The sequence below is a fragment of the Hippopotamus amphibius genome, chromosome 7 (assembly GCF_030028045.1).
Source record: "Hippopotamus amphibius kiboko isolate mHipAmp2 chromosome 7, mHipAmp2.hap2, whole genome shotgun sequence".
NCBI lineage: Eukaryota > Metazoa > Chordata > Mammalia > Artiodactyla > Hippopotamidae > Hippopotamus > Hippopotamus amphibius.
The window spans coordinates 6,123,333-6,143,256 of NC_080192.1; the positions used below are offsets into that span (position 1 = coordinate 6,123,333).

Genomic DNA, 19,924 nt, shown 5'->3' on the forward strand with positions numbered 1-19,924 from the left:
GAAAACGTGGTCTGTGGGAACCCCTGAGACGATTCCAGAAGGGTCAGGTACACTTATGTGCTAAGTCTGGTAGGCACACAGTGCCTGTGACGCCTCAAGAGGCGCCCCTGACCATCTTGGAGAACTTCAGAAATAAATTAATGAAACGGATGTGCAGAGTCCTCCATCTGACTCTTCTGCTCTGATGAGCGTCAGAACTGAGGAAGGACTTCGCTGGTGGTCCAGTGGGTAAGACTGCATGCTCCCAATGCGGGGGGCCCGGGTTCCATCCCTGGTCAGGGAACTAGATCCCGCATGCAGGCCGCAACTAAGAGTCTGCATGCTTAGAGAATGGACTTGAGGACACGAGATTGGGGGGAGGGGAAGCTGGGACAAAGTGAGAGAGTAGCATTGACATATATACACCACCAAATGTGAAATGGATGGCTAGTGGGAAGCTGCTGCAGAGCACAGGGAGATCAACTCGATGATGGGTGATGACCTAGAGGGGTGGGATAGGGAGGGTGGGAAGGAGGCTCAAGAGGGAGGGGATATGGGGATACATGTATAAATACAGCTGATTCACTCTGTTGTACAGCAGAAACTAACACAACATTGTAAAGCAATTATACTCCAATAAAGATCTGGAAAAAAAAAAGAGTCTGCATGCCGAAACTAAGACCAGCACAGCCAAATAAATAAATATTAAAAAAAAAAAAGAACTGGGGAGCTGGTCAAGGGCTCAGCTAAGTGCTCGTGGCTGCCAAGCTGCAGGGCTCCGAGTACAGTGTGTGGGACGTGAAGTTCCACCCGGGCTGAATGCGGACGACGTGACAGGCACTGAAAGAGCTGCCCCTTCTCGCAGAAGAATGCAGTCAGCTGTCTGCCCTTCTCCCCACATGTTTCCTACTGTTCAGTCACATGTGAACGCGAGGACAGGGGAGGCTTGGTGAGAGGGAGAAGCAGCAAAACCCACGCGCTGCCAAAGTGAGTTTGAGCCCTAAATACGGAAATTTCATATTTACTTAATGTGAATTAACTTATTCAATGACAGAAACCACAACAGACAAGCAACAAAAAGCCCGGCAGCTTGGACCAGCCCTGGTCCTAGGGGTCTGTGCTGCCGGGTGAAGCATGGGCTGTAGGAACTCACAGCGGGAGAGGAGGCCGGCGCTCCAACAGGACCCTGTGTGCAAGGCTCTGCCCAGCTTCACTCCAAACAGCTTCCTGGACAGGTCACGGGTCACCCAAGTCCAAGCCGGGGGTGACACCTGGGCCAAGGAGAGGCTGCTATCTGCTGGGTTGGGGCATGGCCAGCACTGCCTCTGACCTCTCCCCCCAGATGGGGTGTTTGTGGGGCTGTCCCTGGTGGGGTGAGGCTGGCATGAGTCCTGGCACCCAAGGGACAGCTGGTCAGTGTCCCCAGTTCTGGGCCCAGCCTCATCCTGGCTGAGGCCAGCCCCGGACCATGCTTAGGGCCCGAGCAGAGTCAGGCATTGTTGGACCAGGCAGACTGGGCCTGTGCCCCTCAAATGGCTGGGTAGGAGGTAGACAGGACCTCCTCCCTCAGCTGAGGCCTGAGGCTGCAGCCTCTCCTATGCCAGTGTCCGCTGCTCCACCCCCGGCGGGCCACCTCCCCTCTTGGCAGGGTCCCGAGAAGTGTGGCAAAACCCTGGCTGGGCCCAGCGTCGTCTGGATGATACAGCCCAGACACACCCAGCAGGAGGACAAGTCCCTCGCCCTCCCCACGGCCAGGGGTCCCACCCAAGCAAAAAGGCCACTGCCAGGAGGTTAGAAAACTTTATTTGGCTTATAAAATTCCACGTTCTAAGAGCGAGCTTCGAGCAGTGCAGAAAGCGCAGGACACTGGCTCTAGGGTGGGGGCTCAGCCTGGAGCACCTCTGAAGCCGCTGGGGACCCCCTGGGCTGAGACCAGACAGACAGGTGGCCTGGTGGCCACGAGAGCCTGGGGGCCACCACCACCGGCAACGCCTGACGGGCAGCGGCTGCAGTCCTCGGAGGCCGCGCTGCCTCACTCCGAGAGCCGACGGCCACGGCGGCCGTCCTGGTTGTCCCGCCACACGCAGTAGTTGAGCGTGGCCGCGAAGGCCAGCCAGGCCAGGTACGGGTAGAGCAGGCGGGCGGCCGGCGGGCTCACCTGGTGCCAGGCCACGGCCGTGGCTGCTGCCGCGCCACCTGTCAGCAGGAGGTCCACCAGGGCCTGCGGCGACACGAGGGAGGGAGGACAGGGGGGCCTGAGGCTCCCCACACCGGAGGGAACGCCCCACCCGCCTCTCAGTGACCTGGCCAAGCCCCTCCCCCATCCTCTGCCTCAGTTCCCTCATCTGTAAAATGGGAACAATCACCCTTGCCTGACTGTGCCACGTGTGGGGGGCACACAGCACCAGGCGTAATGTGGGCTTTCCTATACCAATGGCCCCTAAGCCCATCAGGCCCCGCAAAGCTTCCTGCTTTGGAGAAAAGCAGCTGAGGGGCACTGGTCCCCTAAGAGCTTCTGAGGAGACGAGGACCAGGAGTCGTGTGCCTCCCCTGCCCCCACCTTTAGACCTTGACCCTGGGGGTCTGGGATGTGATGCCCTACATCCCCCAAGGGAGGGGCCATCTCCAGAGACCAGGGAGAGAAGCCAAAGCCACACTTACCCAACCCATTTGCCGGGCGCCAAAGAAGAGGGGAGGCCACGCCCAGTTCAGAGCCAACTGCCCAGCGTAGAGGCCCAGGGGAACCACAGCCTCCTCCGAGAAGCCCCCCAGCTCTTTCCAGATCATGTAGGAGCCATACCTGAAAGAGAGGGAGCCGGTCAGGGCCCCAACAGGGAAGAGGCCAGCAGCCAGCGAGCCACACTCACCTCTGGGACCACACAGTGATGGCTCAAGCGCGCCCTGCCACTGAGTGCTGTGTGACCTCAGGGAAGTTGCTTAACCCCTCTGAGCCTTTGTTTTTCACAGGGTTGCTGTGGAGATTCTAGCGAATACACTGGAGTGCCTGGGGCAGTACCTGGCACACGGGACACTCAGTAAATACTTGACATTATCATCCTCAGTGCTGCAAAGGGGGCTGCACATGAGGCATGCAAGTGAACAGCATGGGACTTTTGGGCTGGGCCTTGGAGGATGAGGATGAGTTTGCCAGGGGGAGGCAACAAGGATATGCAAAGGCTTAGAGGCATGTGTGAGACCCTGAGTCTGCCTGTGTTACTGGTGAATCCTGGGGGGGCAGGGCAGGGGGCGGGTCTGGGGAGGTGAAGCAGAAGAGGGCCTGATCATGGGGGCTCCTAGGGCCACAAAGGCCACAGTAACACCAGCAGTAATACTAGCTAATGCCTCCAGCATTTACTACCGCCCCCATCTTACAGGTGCAGAAACTGAGGCACAGAGAGGCAAAATGCTAAGAGCTCTTGGCAGGCAGTCAGTAGGTGAGTCTGGGTTGGAACCCAGGTGGTCTGAGGCCAGAGCCTGGGCTCTTTACTCTGTGAGAGGCTGGACTTCATCAGGACCAAAGGGAGTCTCCACGGGGCTCTGCAAGAGAGGTGCCAGACTTATGCTCTATTCTCAGGATCTCGACGGCGGGGGAGGCCTGGAGGCTGGAGCAAGTTAAGGCAGAAGCAGTGGTGCCTGGGCCAGGATGGGGAGGAGAAAGCAGGAAGTGCTGCAGCCCAACTGTGCAGGGCCCGGGGCTGGCAGAGGCTTCGGCCCAGGTGACACCCAGGTTTCGAGGACCGTCTTATTCCCATCAGAACCCTGGGGCATCGGCCTGGTCTCTGCTACTTGCCCCCTGCAGTCCCACCCCGCACTGGGCTGGCACAGAACCAGCTTGCAGGAAGCATTCCAGGGGAGGGTGGGAAGCCGACCTGTCTCCTGGGTGTGGCTCCCATTGGAGCCGCCAGGGGGCGCACGCCCTCACCCAGCCCTGGTTTTGCTGGTCTAGTCCAAGAGCTCCTGTAAGGGTCCCCACTCCATAGCCCTGTGTCCGTGGGAGGTCCCTTGTCAAATGGGGTGGGCCGGGGGGGGGTGGCAAAGATTGTGAAAATTAACCAGGACAAAGCCTGGCACTGGGAGGTGCTCAACAAATGTCTACTCTGACTGCTGTTATCGTTACTGGTATTGATTTTGGAAGCATCCACATGCCCACGTCTGAACTTTACACACTGAGCCGGCCTCACCCTGAAGTTGTGAAAACAGCCAGAATGCCAGTATGGGGTTGCCTGCCCCTTCCAGGAGGCCCCAGAGGAAAAAGTTTGGTTGTGCAACCAACAGGCCCCATAGCTTTCTCCACCCTCACTTGCCAAATGAGGCCAGGAAACAGCGCCTGCTGCCCTGGGAGCACCTGGACAGTTCCCACCCTGGAGGAGAGGCTCTGCCCTCAGGCCTGGGCCTCCCCCTGCCCTGCCTGCCCCGGGGAGGTGGACAGGCCCCGCTGCCAGGCCAGCACCCCCACGACCACCTACCCCATGGCCGAGTAGAGCGTGCCCCAGATGGGGGCCAGTGTCCAGTGGGGCGGGTGCCACGAGGGCTTCTGCAGGCTGGCATACCAGCGGAGACCCTCTCCACGGACATAGTGGGAGCTCAGGAAGCCCCCCAGACTGGGCACCAGTGTGAAGCCCACGGCGGGCACCCAGGGCGGGGCCATTGCTGCTGCAGCTGCTGTTCTAGAGAGCTCTGAAAGAGAAGACAGGGCTGGGGCGAGAGGCGGGGGGCCTCCCCGGCATTTCCCAAGGACCCACTGTGCACAGACCCGGGCAGGTCTGTTATCAGCCCATCATCACTCATGGATCAACCAATCAATTGATGCAACACCCAGAAGGTGCAGAAAAGGTGTGCAAGGCGGGGGGGCTGAGTGCACCCACAGCCCCTGCCACCCCACCCCAGGGGCTCCAGGGAACGCATTTCCATCCATGTTCCCGCCCCCACCCACAAGGCTGCCCTGACACAGGAGCCTCCCAGGGGTAACCCCCCCCCCCCCCCATCGCTCCATGTCCACTCCTGATCCAGCTGCCAGGCTCCTGTGCTCTCTCACCCTCACCCTTGACCTTGGTTCTCCGGGCAAGTGACCCCTCCTCTCTACCGCCTCATTCAAGGCCAGTTTGGGTCCCCTCCAGCAAGAAGGCTGCCCAGCCCTCCCTTCCCAGGCCGGTACTGCAAGGTGGCGTTGGTCCACACCCTGCGCCTGACGCCCCAGTACTTCTCATTCAGTCATTAGTCATTCAGGCGATAACTGGTATCAGACAGAGCTTGGCTGGAATCCCCAATCCCCATCAGCGTGCTGTGGCCTCCAGCTAACAAACAGGACATCGACGTCGCCAACCTGGGTCCAGCCCGTAGGGGAGCGTCTCTGTGTACAGGTGTTTCACCACCATCCCACAGGCCCACCCTGAAATCACCTCCCCCTCCTTGTGTTCCAGAGAGGGAAAGCAGCCTCCCTGAGGTCACACAGCACTCTGGTCAGGCTCTGCCTGGGTCCAAAAGCTGCTGGGCCCTGACGCCCAGGGCCACAGAGGTAGTGGGTGGGAAGGGACAGAGTTTAAGGCCAGTGAGGGCCCCTCAGCAGCCCTGAGAAGCTGGCAGGGCTCAGAGCAAGGAAGGCCTGGATGCTACCACCACCACCTCCAGGGCTGGAGCCCCCCAGGCAGGGGCAGAGGAGACCCAGTCTTCAAGTCTCTCCATTCTGCTTGTCGGCCATGCTCCTTTGCCCAGCAACACCCAGGTCTGCAGTGAGGATTGCTAGTGATGACCCACTAGGTGCCCAGCAGCGATCAAGCCTCCCAGGGAGCTGAGCTCATTGGGGCTGAGAGTGCGGCCGGACAGAAAGGGGGGCCCTGGGCTGGGCATCAGGGGCCAGCTCTGCCTGCACCTGCTGTGGGACCCCAAGCCTATCACCCTGACTGGGCCTCAGTTTCCCCATCACAAAATGAAGGGGCTGAGCTCCCGCTAACACACCCTGACTCTAGTTGGAGAAGCGGGGTGTCTGCAGGAGATAAGAGGCCACAGAGCCGGATTACGTTCAGCAAACTCGCAGGATGGCCTGCTGGCTGGGGGCTGGGCACCCACGGTGGATGGAGCCGAAGAGGCCCAGACCTCAGACTAGGCACCCCGACCCGGGATCAGAGAGAAGATGGTGCTGGAAGGACACAGAGCACGTTCTCCCAGGGACGCCGGAGGGGAAAGCGGCCGGGGTGAGAGAGGCATGAGGCAGACAGGGCAGCAGGTGCCGGGGAGAGGCTGTGCCCAGCTGGAGGCAGCGGGGAGCCACCGGGGCTTCTGGCCAAGGGCAAAGCTGCCCGGGGCAGGAAGGGCAGCTGCTGGCCTAGGGCGCCACAAAGGTCTGTGAGATGCAGAAGCAACCTCAGTGGCCAACACCAGGGACTGTTAAGGACGGGTCGACCCCCAAGGCCAGCTTGGAGGACTCTTTAATGATGTGAAAACTGTCCTCCACATAACATTAAGTCCAGAAAGCAGAATATAAAATTGACTACAGAATGACCCCAATTTGAGCAAAAAAATAGATAACATGGATACGCATTTTAAAAACGGTAACAAGTGCGGGAACATGTTAGCGGCCATCACCCTCATAAATTGAACATCTCCCGGGGAACGGCTGGAGCCCGGCCCCGGCACGGCCCCGGCCCAAACGCTGTCCTTCAGTCCTCACCCCGCGAGGGACCCACACCATCTTATCCCACCTGCCGACGGACCCGAGGTGCCGAGTGGCAGGGGCGTTTACCCAGGGCCCCCCTACAAGCAGGTACCTCGGGAGTCTAAGGCCCACACTTGGCAGCAGGACTTACAATGTCATTATTTTCCAAAATGTCTATAATGAGCATAATTTTACACAGAAGAGTCGAGAGACTTCCCTGGAGGTCCAGTGGTTCGGACTTTGCCTTCCAATACAAGGGGCACAGGTTCGATCCCTGGTTGGGGAGGTAGAATCCCATATGCTTTGGAGCCAAAACACCAAAACATAAAACAGAAGCAATATTGTAACAAATTCAATAAAGACTTTAAAAACGGTCCACATCAAAAAAAACAAAACAAAACAAAACTTAAGGAACTTCCCTGGTGGCGCAGTGGTTAAGAATCCGCCTGCCAATGCGGGGGACACGGCTTCAATCCTTGGTCCAGGAAGATCCCACATGCTGCAGAGCAACTAAGCCGGTGCGCCACAACTACTGAGCTCGAGTGCTACAACTACTGAAGCTCACGTGCCTAGAGCCCATGCTCCCCAACAAGACAGGCCACCACAACGAGACGCCCGTGCACCACAACGAGGAGCGGCGGCCCCCACTCACTGCAACTAGAGAGAGTCCGTGTACAGCAACGAAGACCCAATGCAACCAATAAACAAATTAAAAAAAAAAAACTTAAAAACATAAAAATAAATAAAAACAATAAAAGTAACAGTTGAAGAGGGTTAGGCATCCGGCGATTCCAGCTCTGCCACCTAGTGACTCTGATTCCTCCCTCCTTGGGCCTCAGTCTTCTCGCCTGTCGAGTGGGGACAGTGAGCCCATCCCCCACAACTGCTGCCCAGATGAACTGTGAGAATAACCACTGCCCAGGGCTGCCTCATGACAAGTAAAGGTTCCTGTGTTCCTCCTGACTCCCTCCCCCCGCATCAGCCCACTGGCTTCCAGGGCTGCCCGCAGCTGTTCTTGGGGTGGGGGTGAGGGTCTGATCTCAGCTCAGTACGACGGGGCCCGGAGAGCACTGGCCCAGTGCTGCTGCCGGGTAGATGTGGAGCCCTGGGACCCAGCCACCACGGCGTCGCCTCGGCGGAGCCCAGGCCACCTCCGCCGGCTTTCGCACCCACGCCACGGGGCACAGCCCTGCTCAGCCCGTTTAATGAATGTGTTGACTCCACAGCCAAGTGACAGCCTTGGGCACCCATAACACGCTGTGATGGGGGCCTGAGGCCTCCCCCGGACCGCGGTGTGGGCTGGGCGTGTGGGAGGCGGCACCCGCACTCCCACGCGTGGATAGGGACACCGGGGCCCAGAGGCCCGGGGCGGGGCCGGGGAGCAGACGCTGCCCTGGGCCAGACCTCAGGTCTCCTCACGGGGACCGTATGTGCCTTCTCTCAGGACAGTCCCAATGTATGCCCACTTCGTCCCCGAAGAACGGCCCCCTCACTCTCGGCAGTGCTCCTTTTACGGGCGACCAAGGTGAATGCCACCAGGACGAGACACGTGACACAGTTCACGGAGGGGAACACACCCTCGCTCTGGTATTCCTGCCCCAGATGCAAACCCCAGTCCAAACATGAGAAAACGTCACAACCCCAGATGGAGGAACATGTGACCAAATACCCGACCTGCACTCCAGCACTCTGGAAAAGGGTCAAGGTCATTAAAGGCAAGGGAAGACGGAGGGAATGTCCCCGACTAAGGACAAATGACAGCTAGACGCAATGTGGGAGCCCGGACAGACGGGGTCTTGGGCCAACTAAGCACAGTAGCGGGGTTACCGGCACAGGGTGAATTTCCTGGTTCCATTAGGCGACCTGGGTGAAGGGTACGTGGCAACTCTCTGCCCTACCTTTGTAACTTTGCCGTAAGTCTAAAATTAGTTCAAAATGAAACATTAACAAAATATCAGTATCCTGGTTTGGACACTAACGTGCAGTCTCCTACTTTTTTTCTCAATCCATTCATCTCTGCATCATTTCCTAACCCCCACCCCTGGCCCCAGACGCCCCACCTGCCACCAAGGCCCCTCAGAGGCTCCTGACCATTTGTTTTTTTTTCCTATTGCTTTTGGTTTATGGAAATGAAAGTCATATAACATAAAATGAACCATTTTAAAGTACACAGTTCAGTGGCATTTGGTAAATTTTCCAATGTTGTGCAACCACCTATACAAAGTCCCCAAACATTTCCATCACCCCCAAAAGCACCGCCATTCCTACGAGCGCTCCCTCCCCATTCCTCCCTCCCCCAGCCCCTGGCAACCACCCATCTGCTTTCTGTCTCTGTGGATTTACCTCTCCCACACACTTCACGTAAATGGAATCACACCATATGTGGACTTTGGGGTCCATTTTTTCTCACTGAGCGTGTTTTCAAGGTTCACCCATGTTGTAGCCTGTGTCCATACTTCTCCGCAAGGTGTGGGCCGGGGCGCTCGTGTTACCCAGCCACAGCACCCAGCCGGTGCCCAGGAAATCCCCAGCGTGCCAGCGGCCGTGGCTGGAGAGGCCCCCACCCTGGTCCCTGGCTGTGCAGAACAAATGGAGGCCCAGGAAGGGGTGGTGGCTCTCCCCGCCACGGTGACAGAGTAGGGCCTGAGCCCCATGCTTCTGCCCACCCTTCCAGGCCGCTGTGTGTATGGGCCACTGGGCCAAGGGGATCAGAGAGTCTGCCCAGCCTGAGGGTCAGAAAAAAGGTAGGTCCGATGGACCACGTGGAGAGAGCCCATGCAGGGAGCTTCCTGGGGCCTCACGGGGACTGCCAGGCTCTTGAATCACCCGATTAGGGGACCCACCAAGCTGACTCATGCTGGGCTGGGCTGGGCAGGGCAGGGCAGCTGGCCCAGGCAGGCCTGAGAGAGATCCTCTCTGTGATGGCGTTAGGGTTAGGGACCCCAGTGGCCAGGAAGGGGCTCGGGACTCAGGCAGAGGGGCAAAGCCACCCACCTGCCCTTTATTTCTGTTGCCATCAGAAGGTCACTAAGAGCCCAGACCTTGGCTCTGCCTCCAACTGTCTTGGTGAACCCAGGCCACAGCTCCTCTCTGGGCTTCAGTTTCCCCTTACATCCCCTGCCTGCTTCACGGGGTTGCGAGGAGGCTCACGTGAGGACCAGATAAGCGGGGGGATGTGGAGGTCAGTGTCGGGGGCCACTCACCCCTCCAGGAGAGGAACCCCCCAGGGTGCAGACCCAAGGCTGAGAAAATGTCAGCCAGTCGGTCACCCAACACGCAGAGGGTGAAAATGCCTCCAAAAGGCCCTGCCCTTGAGGCCTGGGGCCACTGAAACAGAGGCCAAGAACCAGCAAAGCAGAGAGCCCAGGCCCTGGGGTCCAAGAAGGTGTGGGGCTTCTGGGAGAGCGTGGCGGGGGCGGAGCTTGGCGCTGGGCCAGGCCCGGCTCATCCTGGGTCATCATTGAAATTCACAACATCATTGGCTTCACAGCAGCCACAGGGGAGGGGCCGGCTGCTTCTCTTCTCTGACCCTGAGCCCCACACCCTGTCCATCTCCACAGTGGAATCCACGTTCCAGATGAGGAACCCAAGGCACAGGGAGCCAAGGAACTTTCCAGGTCTGGGTGACTCTGCAACCTCCTGAAACACCCCTTCAGCTCCAGATCTGGGAGTCTGCTGGCCTCAGCTCAGCTTCCTCCTTCATCCTGACAAAGCACTTAAGGCCCTCGGGCCGCTCCCACCCTACCTCAGCCATTTCACCCCCTGCCTTGAAGCCAGAAGATTCTCTCAGGGCCAACAGCCCCACTCTCTCCAGCCCCAGGGCCGGTGTCCCAGCCCCCACAAGGCATGAGGTTGTCGCTGGGCCCACAGGCAGCAGTTTCAGGATCTGAATCCTCCTTGTCCCCTGGGGTGAGACCCAGCGTCTCCCGTCCTAGTGACGCTTCGCTCCTGGGCCTCTGTGTCCCCATCTGTGAAGTGGGGGTTGAGGCAGTGGGCCTCTGGAGGAGCTTCTGTTCTCTGAGGCCTCCCGATACAAGGTGACAGAAACTGCTGGGCAGAAGCAGACCAGAGTTTTGCCTTTTCACTGCTCCCCTTGCCCCCACCCCCAAGCTGTACCCAGCCCCTCCTGCGCCTTATCTGTCCTGCAAGCCACCACCATGGTCCCGGGGACTTGTTTTAAGGCTCTTTTGTTTTTTTAAATGACTCACAGCTAATCCTCCTCGTTATAACCTCTATTACTCTTTTTCATTATGAAAGTATTCAGTGCAACAGACAACAGGTCCGGAAGGCTCCGCATCCAGCTGGAAACCCAGCCAGGCTGGGCTGGGCTGGGGCTGGGGGTGACAAAGGGGAATTTGCTTTATGGAGAATGACTTTCTTAAGACAGAGAGGATGCTCAGGCATTGCTTGCACAGTCGATAATAAGTAAAAGAAAATATAAGTCGGAGACATTCAAAAATGAAGTAATGCAAAGTCAAAAGCGTATACGGCAAAAAGTAAGCTCAGCCCCTGTCATCAGCCCTGGGGATCCACTGTTAACGGTTTCTGGTTTCTGGCAGATCCAGCCGGATACCATTCAGTCATGGCCAGGCAGACACACAGACACACACACACACACACACACACACACACACTCTCTCTCTCTCTCCAGGCAGAGAAAGTGCCCTCCTGGCACACACTGTGGAGGAAGCAGGGCTTTAGAAATCAGACCAGGAGCATTTGAACCCCAGCTGCACTGCTGGGCAGTTTCCTGGGTGGGCATCAGTTTCCCGCCCAGTTCAAAGGGTTCCCTTGGGGGTCCAGGATTCTGTTGGAGCCTCCCTCTGGGGAGGCTGAGCAGCCTCTCTCCCTCTCCCCGCAGAGGCTGGCTGCCTCCCCTCCCTTGCCCCTCAGCTCCTTTCCCAACCGGTGGACAAGAGCTACTGCTTCCTGGGAGCGGCCCCTGGCCCCGTGCTGCCCTGTGTGGGGGTCCCCACTCCCCACTGAGACATGGGGGCCCTCGGCCTTTTGGCTGCGGGCCCGCCATGCGCCAGGCATCCTGGGCCGCGTGCTCCTTGCACACAGCCTCCTCCTTGGCCACGACCCTTTTGGAACACCCTCAGGCACACATCCCTAGGGGAGGCTCGAGTCCTGCCCCTCCTGCCGTCCATTCTGGAGCACGCGGCTGGTACCTGGTATCATCATGCCCTAGCAGGCCAGCCCGAGAGGCTCCCACCCCAGGCCAGGCCGAGGGCCTCGGTGAGGCTGGCTCTGGGACTCAGCAGTGTGTTCACAGCTGGAACCCCCACCATAAACAGACAGGGCAGAGCGCCCCCCGAGAAAGAGAACCAGGCCTGCCTTTCTTGACACAAGAGAAACCATCTCAGGCCTCAGCCGTTTTGTGACCTAAGCCTGGCCACAGTGCTGGCCCTTGAACAGGTCTCAGTAATAATCTTAAGGGAATGAAAGAACAAACGACTGTTGTCATCGGGTGAGAGACGTGACAACAGGAAAGATAATAAGTCAGTTGTAAAGACTCCCAGTTCTGTTTCAAGGGTGAAGGTTAGCCTGAAACACGTTTTTGAGCTGTTTTGCAGAATTTAAACACCCCCTACCCCCTACCCCCCACCGCCAGTGCTCAGCCACCAGATCTACCAGACCCTAAGGGACAAGACGTTGACCTTTGCTGACCCCTTGTGATTTCAATCAACTAAAGCTTGGACTCTTTGCCCCAATTCCATGCTGAATTCTCCTCTGCTCAAACCCCTTCGTGAATATGCACGTACACTTAGCTTAAAACTTCCCCAATGTTGCTGTGCCAGGAGACTGCTTTGGGAAAGCTCCCAGGTGCTCTCCTTACTTGTTGCAGGTAATAAATCCTTCCTTCTCCCCATCTTCGGCTTGGTTGTATCTCCTGGCTTGACACTCACCAAGAGATAAACTCAGTTTTCCGGGAACACCACGACCCCTCCCCGCCAACCTGGGCTCCCAGCTCCTTTGCAGGAGGGGCAAGGGACAGGCAAGTCCCAGGGGATGCCCCGCACACACCTGCCGGTCAGGCTACAGTGCACCTGAGCACTAGACGGGGACCTAGGGGCCGGCTGCAAGGCTCCGCGGCCTTCACTGGCTTTGGGCAAATAACTTCCCCTCTCTGGCCTGGGTTTCCTCCCCTAGAAATGGGGCGTCTTAAGTGGATCTGGAGCCCGAGGGCTCCCAGGCATTTTGGGATCCTCAAGGTACCCCGCTCCACACTCCCGCCCTCTGCCGGCCTCGGCCGCTCAGCCACGGATTGGGCGGGAAGGGGGTGCCTGGTCCCTCCCGCGGCTCCGCTCCCCGCGGGACCCGAGCGGCCGGGCGCGGGGCGGCGGGGCGGGGCGGCCCACGGTCCCCCTTCCGCGCCCCCAGTCCCCCTTCCGCGCCCCCAGTCCCGCCGCCGGAAGCCGGCCTTCCCAACGGCGGGCTCCCGAGCGCTGCCCCGCGGCCGCCCCCTGCGTCCCCGCCACCTCCCGCCGCAGTTTCGCCTCGGGCCCCGCGCCGGCAGGCGGCCGCTGTCGGGGGTCACTCCCGCGCGGGGCCCCCTTCCCGTCGCCCCCTCGGCGCCCGGTCCCCACTCACCAGCGACGAGGACTCGCTCCGGGAAGGGCACTGCGCCGCGGGAGGTGGCGGCCGCGGCCCGGTCGCGCCCCGCCCGCCGCCGGAGGTCCCCGCCCCGCCCGCTCCCTAGGCCCCGCCCACCCCGACCCCGGCCCCGCCCCCCAGAGGCCCCGCCCCGCCCGCTCCCGAGGCCCCGCCCGGCGTGGCTGGAAGCGAGGGTCGCAGCTGCCCACTACCCCGCGAGTCCGGGCGCTCCCTCCTCTGGCCGCCCCGCCAGCAAGACGCGCCTCCGCCTCCCGCGTCTCCTTCCCACGGTGACCGCCGGGGTGAGCGGACGCAGCCGGAGCTGCAGGCAGGTCGCTTCACTTCTTGTGCCTCATTTTTCCTATCTGTAAGATGGGGCAATAGAGACTAATTTTTTTTCCCTTCTTCTTTTGCTGGGCCACGCGGCTTGTGGGATTTTAGTTCCCCAACGAGGGATTAAACCCGGGTCCTTGGCAGTGAGACCGCTGAGTCCTAAGAACTGGACTGCCAGGGAATTCCCCAGAGACTACTCTCAGGGGAATTACAGTCGCCTGGTGACAGAGCCCCGGACATCCTCCTACACAGCAGCGCTGGCCCCCATCTCCGGAGGAGCACCCCAGTTCCTTTGGCTGTTGCCCCAGGACAGGAGGCAGCACTGCACTCTTAGTCCCTGCTCAGCCGCTTTGGGGCTGGCTCCCTCAGCCTCCATCTCCTCACCTGTAAAATGGGCACAGCACGGTGGGACTAAGGATGCCACATGGTAATGCGGGAGCCCACAGACGCTTGGCATTCAGTGGTCATCACAGCCCAGAGGTGGCCTCCTTCCAGGCCTTGAGCACCTCACCTCCTCAGCTGCACCACTGTTTTATTACTGCAACCCAGGGCCTGTCCCCACCCCCTTGGCTAACTTGGCCTGGCAGGGCCCCCAGGCTGTCTGGAACCACAATTGCCCAAACCAGCCCCTGGGAAGGGAGTGGGGGTGCCAGGGTGAACTGTGCCTGCTTCTCTGGGGCAGAAGTCTGACTTTCCTAGGCCCTGGCACTTTTTGCCCTTGTGGGTCTCTTCCACCTTTACCTGCGTTGGTATAAAGACCAGTATAATCCAGGCTGGGTTCTCTTCATCTTTTCTGATTTTAAAAGAAATTAAAATATTTTCCTGGATCCCTCAAAGTACCCTGGCCCCAGACATTGTGACTGCTGTTCCTAATGAAGTCGGTCTGGCCACACCTCCCAGCGAGCTGCCAGCCCTCACCCTCTTCCTGTAGGGAGGTGCCCGGTGGCTTGGCCAAGTGGCAAACCCGCCTGCCTGCCCGGAAAGACCTGTGGGGGAGGCAATGCGGTCCCCCACCCCACCCCCGCCCTGCCTCTCCCCTATGGCATGCAGAGCTCTAGGCCCACGGGCAGATTTCTGTTCCCAAACATTTGCTGTGCACTGGGCGGGGGGGGCAAAGAACAAACACACTAGCCACCCCCCTTTACAGATGAGCCCCCGCAGTGCAGGGGGCCAGTTGCAGGTTTAGATGCAGATGTGGATGCCCCTCCTGGGGTGCTGGGAAGCCACCTGTTACTTGTGCCCCCCTCTGTCCAAGCCCATAGACCCCACCTGAACAGCAGCCACTGTCCTCCCTAGCTGGCCCCCAGCTCCTCTCTTGTCCTTTCTGCATCCCTCCTATTCCCAGGACCCTCTGTGGCTTCCACAGCCTTAGGGTCCATTCCAAGCCTTTTCCCTGGCACTCAAGGCTCTGACTCCCCCACCCTATCCCACCTCCATGCCTTTGCAGACACTGTTCCCTCTGCATAGAGGATCCTTCACCCCAACCCTGGGCAATTCCACGTGTCCTAGTCTGACTGCTCCCCATGTTACCCCAGGAAGCTCTTCCAGAACCCTGACTCTGTGCCCCACTCTAATTGGGCAGTGACCTCTGAACTTCACGGCACTGAGCACCGGAGCCCCTCTTGGGCATTTGACATGTGCCAACCTCAAGGACCATATATACTGAGCACTGCAGGGTGCCCAGCTCTAGGCTGAACCCTGGAGGGTACAACACATGCAAACCCAGCCGCTGGCCTCAGTGGATCCAGGAAGGAGGCATGGAAAACACCTTCCCAATCCCCAGAGGATGCTCAGAGAGGTGACAAGGTCATACAGCTTGTCAGTGACGGGGTCAGGATTTATACCCAGGCAGTCCAGGGCCTGCATTCTTAACCACTGTGTCATTCAGCTTCACAATTCTAAGTGTGATTCGAATACAGTATTTCCTTATATTTTATTTGTGTGTTTACTTTCTTACACATTATTAATATTTATGGTAAAGGAATTGGAAAATACAGACAAAAAAAATTGTCACCCACTCTCCCATCACAGCCAACACTTTCTGAGTTTTTCTATGCCTTTTCTAAACACATGCACGTTTCTTTACAAGAATGCCTTCATGCAATAATTGGTTTTGTAATTTGTTTTCTTCCCCTTACAATAAGTCAGAAACCTTTTTCTACATTATCAAACATTTATCTACATTTAAAATGCTTGTGTACGCTTTAAAATAATAACAAGATGCCTGTGCGTCCACGCCTCAGGTTAATAAGAAGAAGATTCCCAGGGCCCTAGGAATCTCCTGGCGCTCTCCGGTGATCCCTCCCACCACCCTAGAGGTCACTTCTATCTTGACTTTTGGGTTAAACATGCCCTTATTTTCCTTTAGAGTTTTATTAAGACCCCTAGGTTTATCTCCCTGAGTGCTACATTGATTCACTTTGTTTTGAGGGGTTTTTTTTAATATAAATTTATTTATTTATTTATTTATTTATTTAATTGGCTGCGTTGAGTCTTCATTGCTGCACACAGGCTTTCTCTAGTTGTGGTGAATGGGGGCTACTCTTCATTGTGGTGCGCGGGCTTATTGCAGTGGCTTCTCTTGTTGCGGAGCACCGTGCCAAGGCGCCAAGGCTTCAGTAGTTGCGGCACACAAGCTCAAAAGTTGTGGCTTGCAGGCTCTAGAGCGCAGGCTCGGTAGTCGTGGAACATGGGCTTAGTTGCTCCACGACATGTGGGATCTTCCTGGACCAGGGCTGGAACCCATGTCCCCTGCGTTGGCAGGCGAATTCTTAACCACTGTGCCACCAGGGAAGCCCCTAGATAGATTCACTTTGAACAGCTGAGGGGCAGCACACAGCTGGCTGGAGAGAGTGGGCACGATGGCCAGGCCAGGGGAAGACCCCTAGGAATGTGAAACTGAACTGAGCCTCTGGGGCACAGACTGGCCTCAGCCTCCCTGAGCATTGACAGGGGTCCCCCTGGAGCAGCCGGCGGGCAAGGCTGAGGGTGCGGCTCCCCTGTCAGCACATCCCGCAGGGCTGGTGTGGACGTTCAATAGGGAAGTAGTCAGAGGCATGGGCTGGGCATCTTCTTGCTTCCGAGCTCACTGTACCTGTGTCCAGACCTCAGGAGCAGGGGTGGACCCTTCTGTGAGGTGGAACAGTGTCCTTCACTGAGCCAGGCAGCAGGACATGGAGGGAAGAGCAGGGTCTCATCAGCCTGTGATCAGGACAGCCAAGTGTGGATGGGAATCTAGGCCGGGCTCACCAGACATTCAGCTCTTAAACAGGCAAGACAGTGGCAGACGGCATCTTGGTGATGACAGCCCTCTGTGCATCTCTGATGTGCTGGCTGCTCCAAGGCCTGGTGCACACGTCATCCTGGGTTCTCTCTTCACCACCAGCCTGGGGGTGGCCTTGACCCCTCTGCTGGCTGGCTTCTCATTTCCTGGATGAAACATCTCTGCCCTTCCTGGTTCCCCCGTGTCTGTGATGAGCCCATCCTCCAGGAGGCAGTCTTTTTTTTTTTTTTTTTTTTATTGGCTGGGTTGGGTCTTCGTTGTTGCACGCGGGCTTTTCTCTAGTTGTGGGGAGTGGGAGCTACTCTTTGTTGCAGTGCTCAGGTTTCTCATTGCAGTGCCTTCTCTTGTGCCTTCTCTTGTTGCGGAGCACGGGCTCTAGGCACACAGGCTTCAGTAGTCATGGCTCGCAGGCTCTAGAGCGCAGGCTCAGTAGTTGTGGCGCACGGGCTTAGTTGCTCCGCAGCATGTGGGATCTTCCTGGACCAGGGATTGAACCTGTGTCCCCTGCATTGGCAGGCAGATTCTTAACCACTGCCCCACCAGGGAAGTCCCCAGGGGGGCAGTCTTAAGAAAGACTGCATAGGAGGTGTCTTTTTTGAGATCTTGCATTCTATCCCATGGTTGACTGATGTTTGACCGAGTGAAAATTCAAAGTTGGAGATCATTGTCCTTCGGCAACAGGGAGACATGCCGTTTTCTCACTGCCATGGTGCTGTTAAGCAGACTGAAGCCATTCTGTGTTCTGAGCCTTTGTATGTAACCTATTTTGTTCTTCCTGGAAGATTTTAAACTTTTTGTCCCCAGAGTTCTGGAATTCCATGCTCATATTCCCCGATGTGGGTCTAATTTTATCCATTGTGCCAGCTCTCGGGAAATTCATATCTTTTATTTTTCAGAAACTAAGTTTTTGGAGGGGATGATTTCCTTCCTTCTATTTTCTCACTTCTCTTTCTGGACTCCCTATTACTCAGAATCCTGGACTTCCTGAACTTGTCTTCTAACTTCCTTTCCTCTCCTACTTCTCATGGTTTGCCTTTTATTTATTTATTTATTTATTTATTTATTTATTTATTTATTTATTTACTGGCTGCATTGGGTCTTTGTTGCTGCACGCAGGCTTTCTCTAGTTGTGGCGAGCAAGGGCTACTCTTGGTTGCAGTGCGCAGGCTTCTCATTCCTGTGGCTTCTCTTGTTGTGCAGCACGGCCTCTAGGCACACAGGCTTCAGTAGTTGTGGCATGTGGGCTCAAAAGTTGTGGTTCGCAGGCTCTAGAGCACAGGCTGCCTGTGCTTAGTTGCTCCACGGCATGTGGGATCTTCCCAGACCAGGGCTCGAACCCATGTCCCCTGCATTAGCAGGCAGATTCTTAACCACTGTGCCACCAGAGAAGTCCCTGACTTTTTATTTTTTTTAAACTTCTGTGACGTTTCCTCAACTTTCTCTTCCTGACCCTCCACTGATTTTTTAAATTCTGCCATCCTATTTTTTATTTTCAAGGGATTTATTTTGTGAATGTTCTTTCTTTTAAAAAAATTATTTATTTATTTATTTTGGCTGCACCCGGTCTTAGCTGCAGCACGCGGGATCTTCGTTGTAACACTCAGGATCTTTTACTTGCAGCATGCAATCTTCTTAGTTGCGGCATGCATGAGGATCTAGTTCCCTGACCCAGGCCCCCTGGATTGGGAGCCTAGAGTCTTACCCACTGTACCACCAGGGATGCCCTCAAGGACAGTTTTCTTAAAACAGTTATTTTCTTCTCTCATCATAGTCTGATTCCCATGCATTGTTGTTATTTTATTTTATTTTTTTCTGTATGTAAGAGGCTTTCCTCACATGCTTGGGAATCTTTGGCTGGCTGCTCATGATTAGAAGAAAAAAAGAAAATAAGTCTGTGGATGGTATTTGTTGAATTAGCTTCACTGTAAGTTGAACTTTTGTTGGCCATTTGTTGTCTGGTAACTTCCTGGTCTGTCAAGATCTGTAGAATTTTCCTCTGGTACTGGTCAGATTCCCCAAGGCCCTCCAGTTCCTGCCTGGAGGGTAGGGATCTGGTTGCACGCTTCTGGGAACCCAGTGGGGGAGCACAGGAGGAGATCTCTGCATTCAGCAATCAGTATCCACCTGTTTCAGCAGAATACCCACATTCACCACTTTCCAGCCCTTTCCAGAACTAGGAATTTGCCAGAATGAGAGAGGGGTATCACCCAGTGGCTAGAGAGAGGGAAGAGATCAAAAGATCTAACTATTCTTCAAAGACACCTTCAAATAGTTCTTATTTCAGGCTTTTTTAGCCCTTAGATCTAGAAGTGGCTAGTGCTACCAGTTCCTAAGCTTTTAAGGATTCTTAAAACTTTGTATGAGTAAGCGTCGGTTCTCACCTTTCAGCTGTCTGGAGTCTGCTAAATCAGTTAATGCTGGTCATCCTGCTTTCCAGCTTGAGATTCTGTTGCTAGAGCCCCCTTTCCTGTTCTCCCTGTCCTTGTGGTTTATGTCTTTTTAAAAAAGATTCCTCTTCTGGGACTTCCCTGGTGGCACAGTGGTTAAGAATCTGCCTGCCAATGCAGGGGACATGGGTTCGATCCCTGCTCTGGGAAGGTCCCATATGCTGCGGAGCAACTAAGCCTGTGTGCCACAACTACTGAAGCCTGTGTACCTAGAGCCCATGCTCTGCAACAAGAGAAGCCTGCACACAATAAAGAGTAGCCCCTGCTAGCCACAACTAGATAAAAGCCCGCATGCAGCAACGAACCAACACAGCCGAGAAATTAATTGTTTTAAAAAAGATTCCTTTTCTGTGGGTTTATGGGCTTCTGGAGGCAGCATGCACTCTGCTCATGTCTTAAGCTGAAAATCTCCTCCGTATCCTTTATGACCACAGCATTGTATAGATTTACCATCATTCATTCAACTGATCTCCTCTAGTTGGATATGCACCTCATTTCCACCTTTTCCATGTCAAAAGCAAGGCTGCTGCGGATGTCCTGAGAGCTAGGTCTTTGTTCCTCTGATTCTTGATCTTTGTTCCTCCGATTCTTTTCTCAGGACGAGCCCACTAAAGTAGATTTGATGTTGTGAGT

General features: G+C 56.4%; 1 protein-coding gene across 1 annotated transcript; it reads right to left on the reverse strand.

The window, feature by feature from the left end:
• Positions 1–1,766: 1,766 nt before the first annotated feature.
• Positions 1,767–13,312, reverse strand: TSPO (translocator protein). Its single transcript, XM_057742795.1, has 4 exons — positions 13,226–13,312; positions 4,446–4,656; positions 2,641–2,779; positions 1,767–2,200 (listed from the first exon to the last, which is right to left on the reverse strand). Exons 2-4 carry the CDS (start codon positions 4,625–4,627, stop codon positions 2,012–2,014), a joined length of 510 nt encoding a protein of 169 aa, XP_057598778.1. The 5' UTR covers positions 4,628–4,656; positions 13,226–13,312; the 3' UTR covers positions 1,767–2,011.
• Between the last annotated feature and the right edge of the window lie 6,612 nt (positions 13,313–19,924).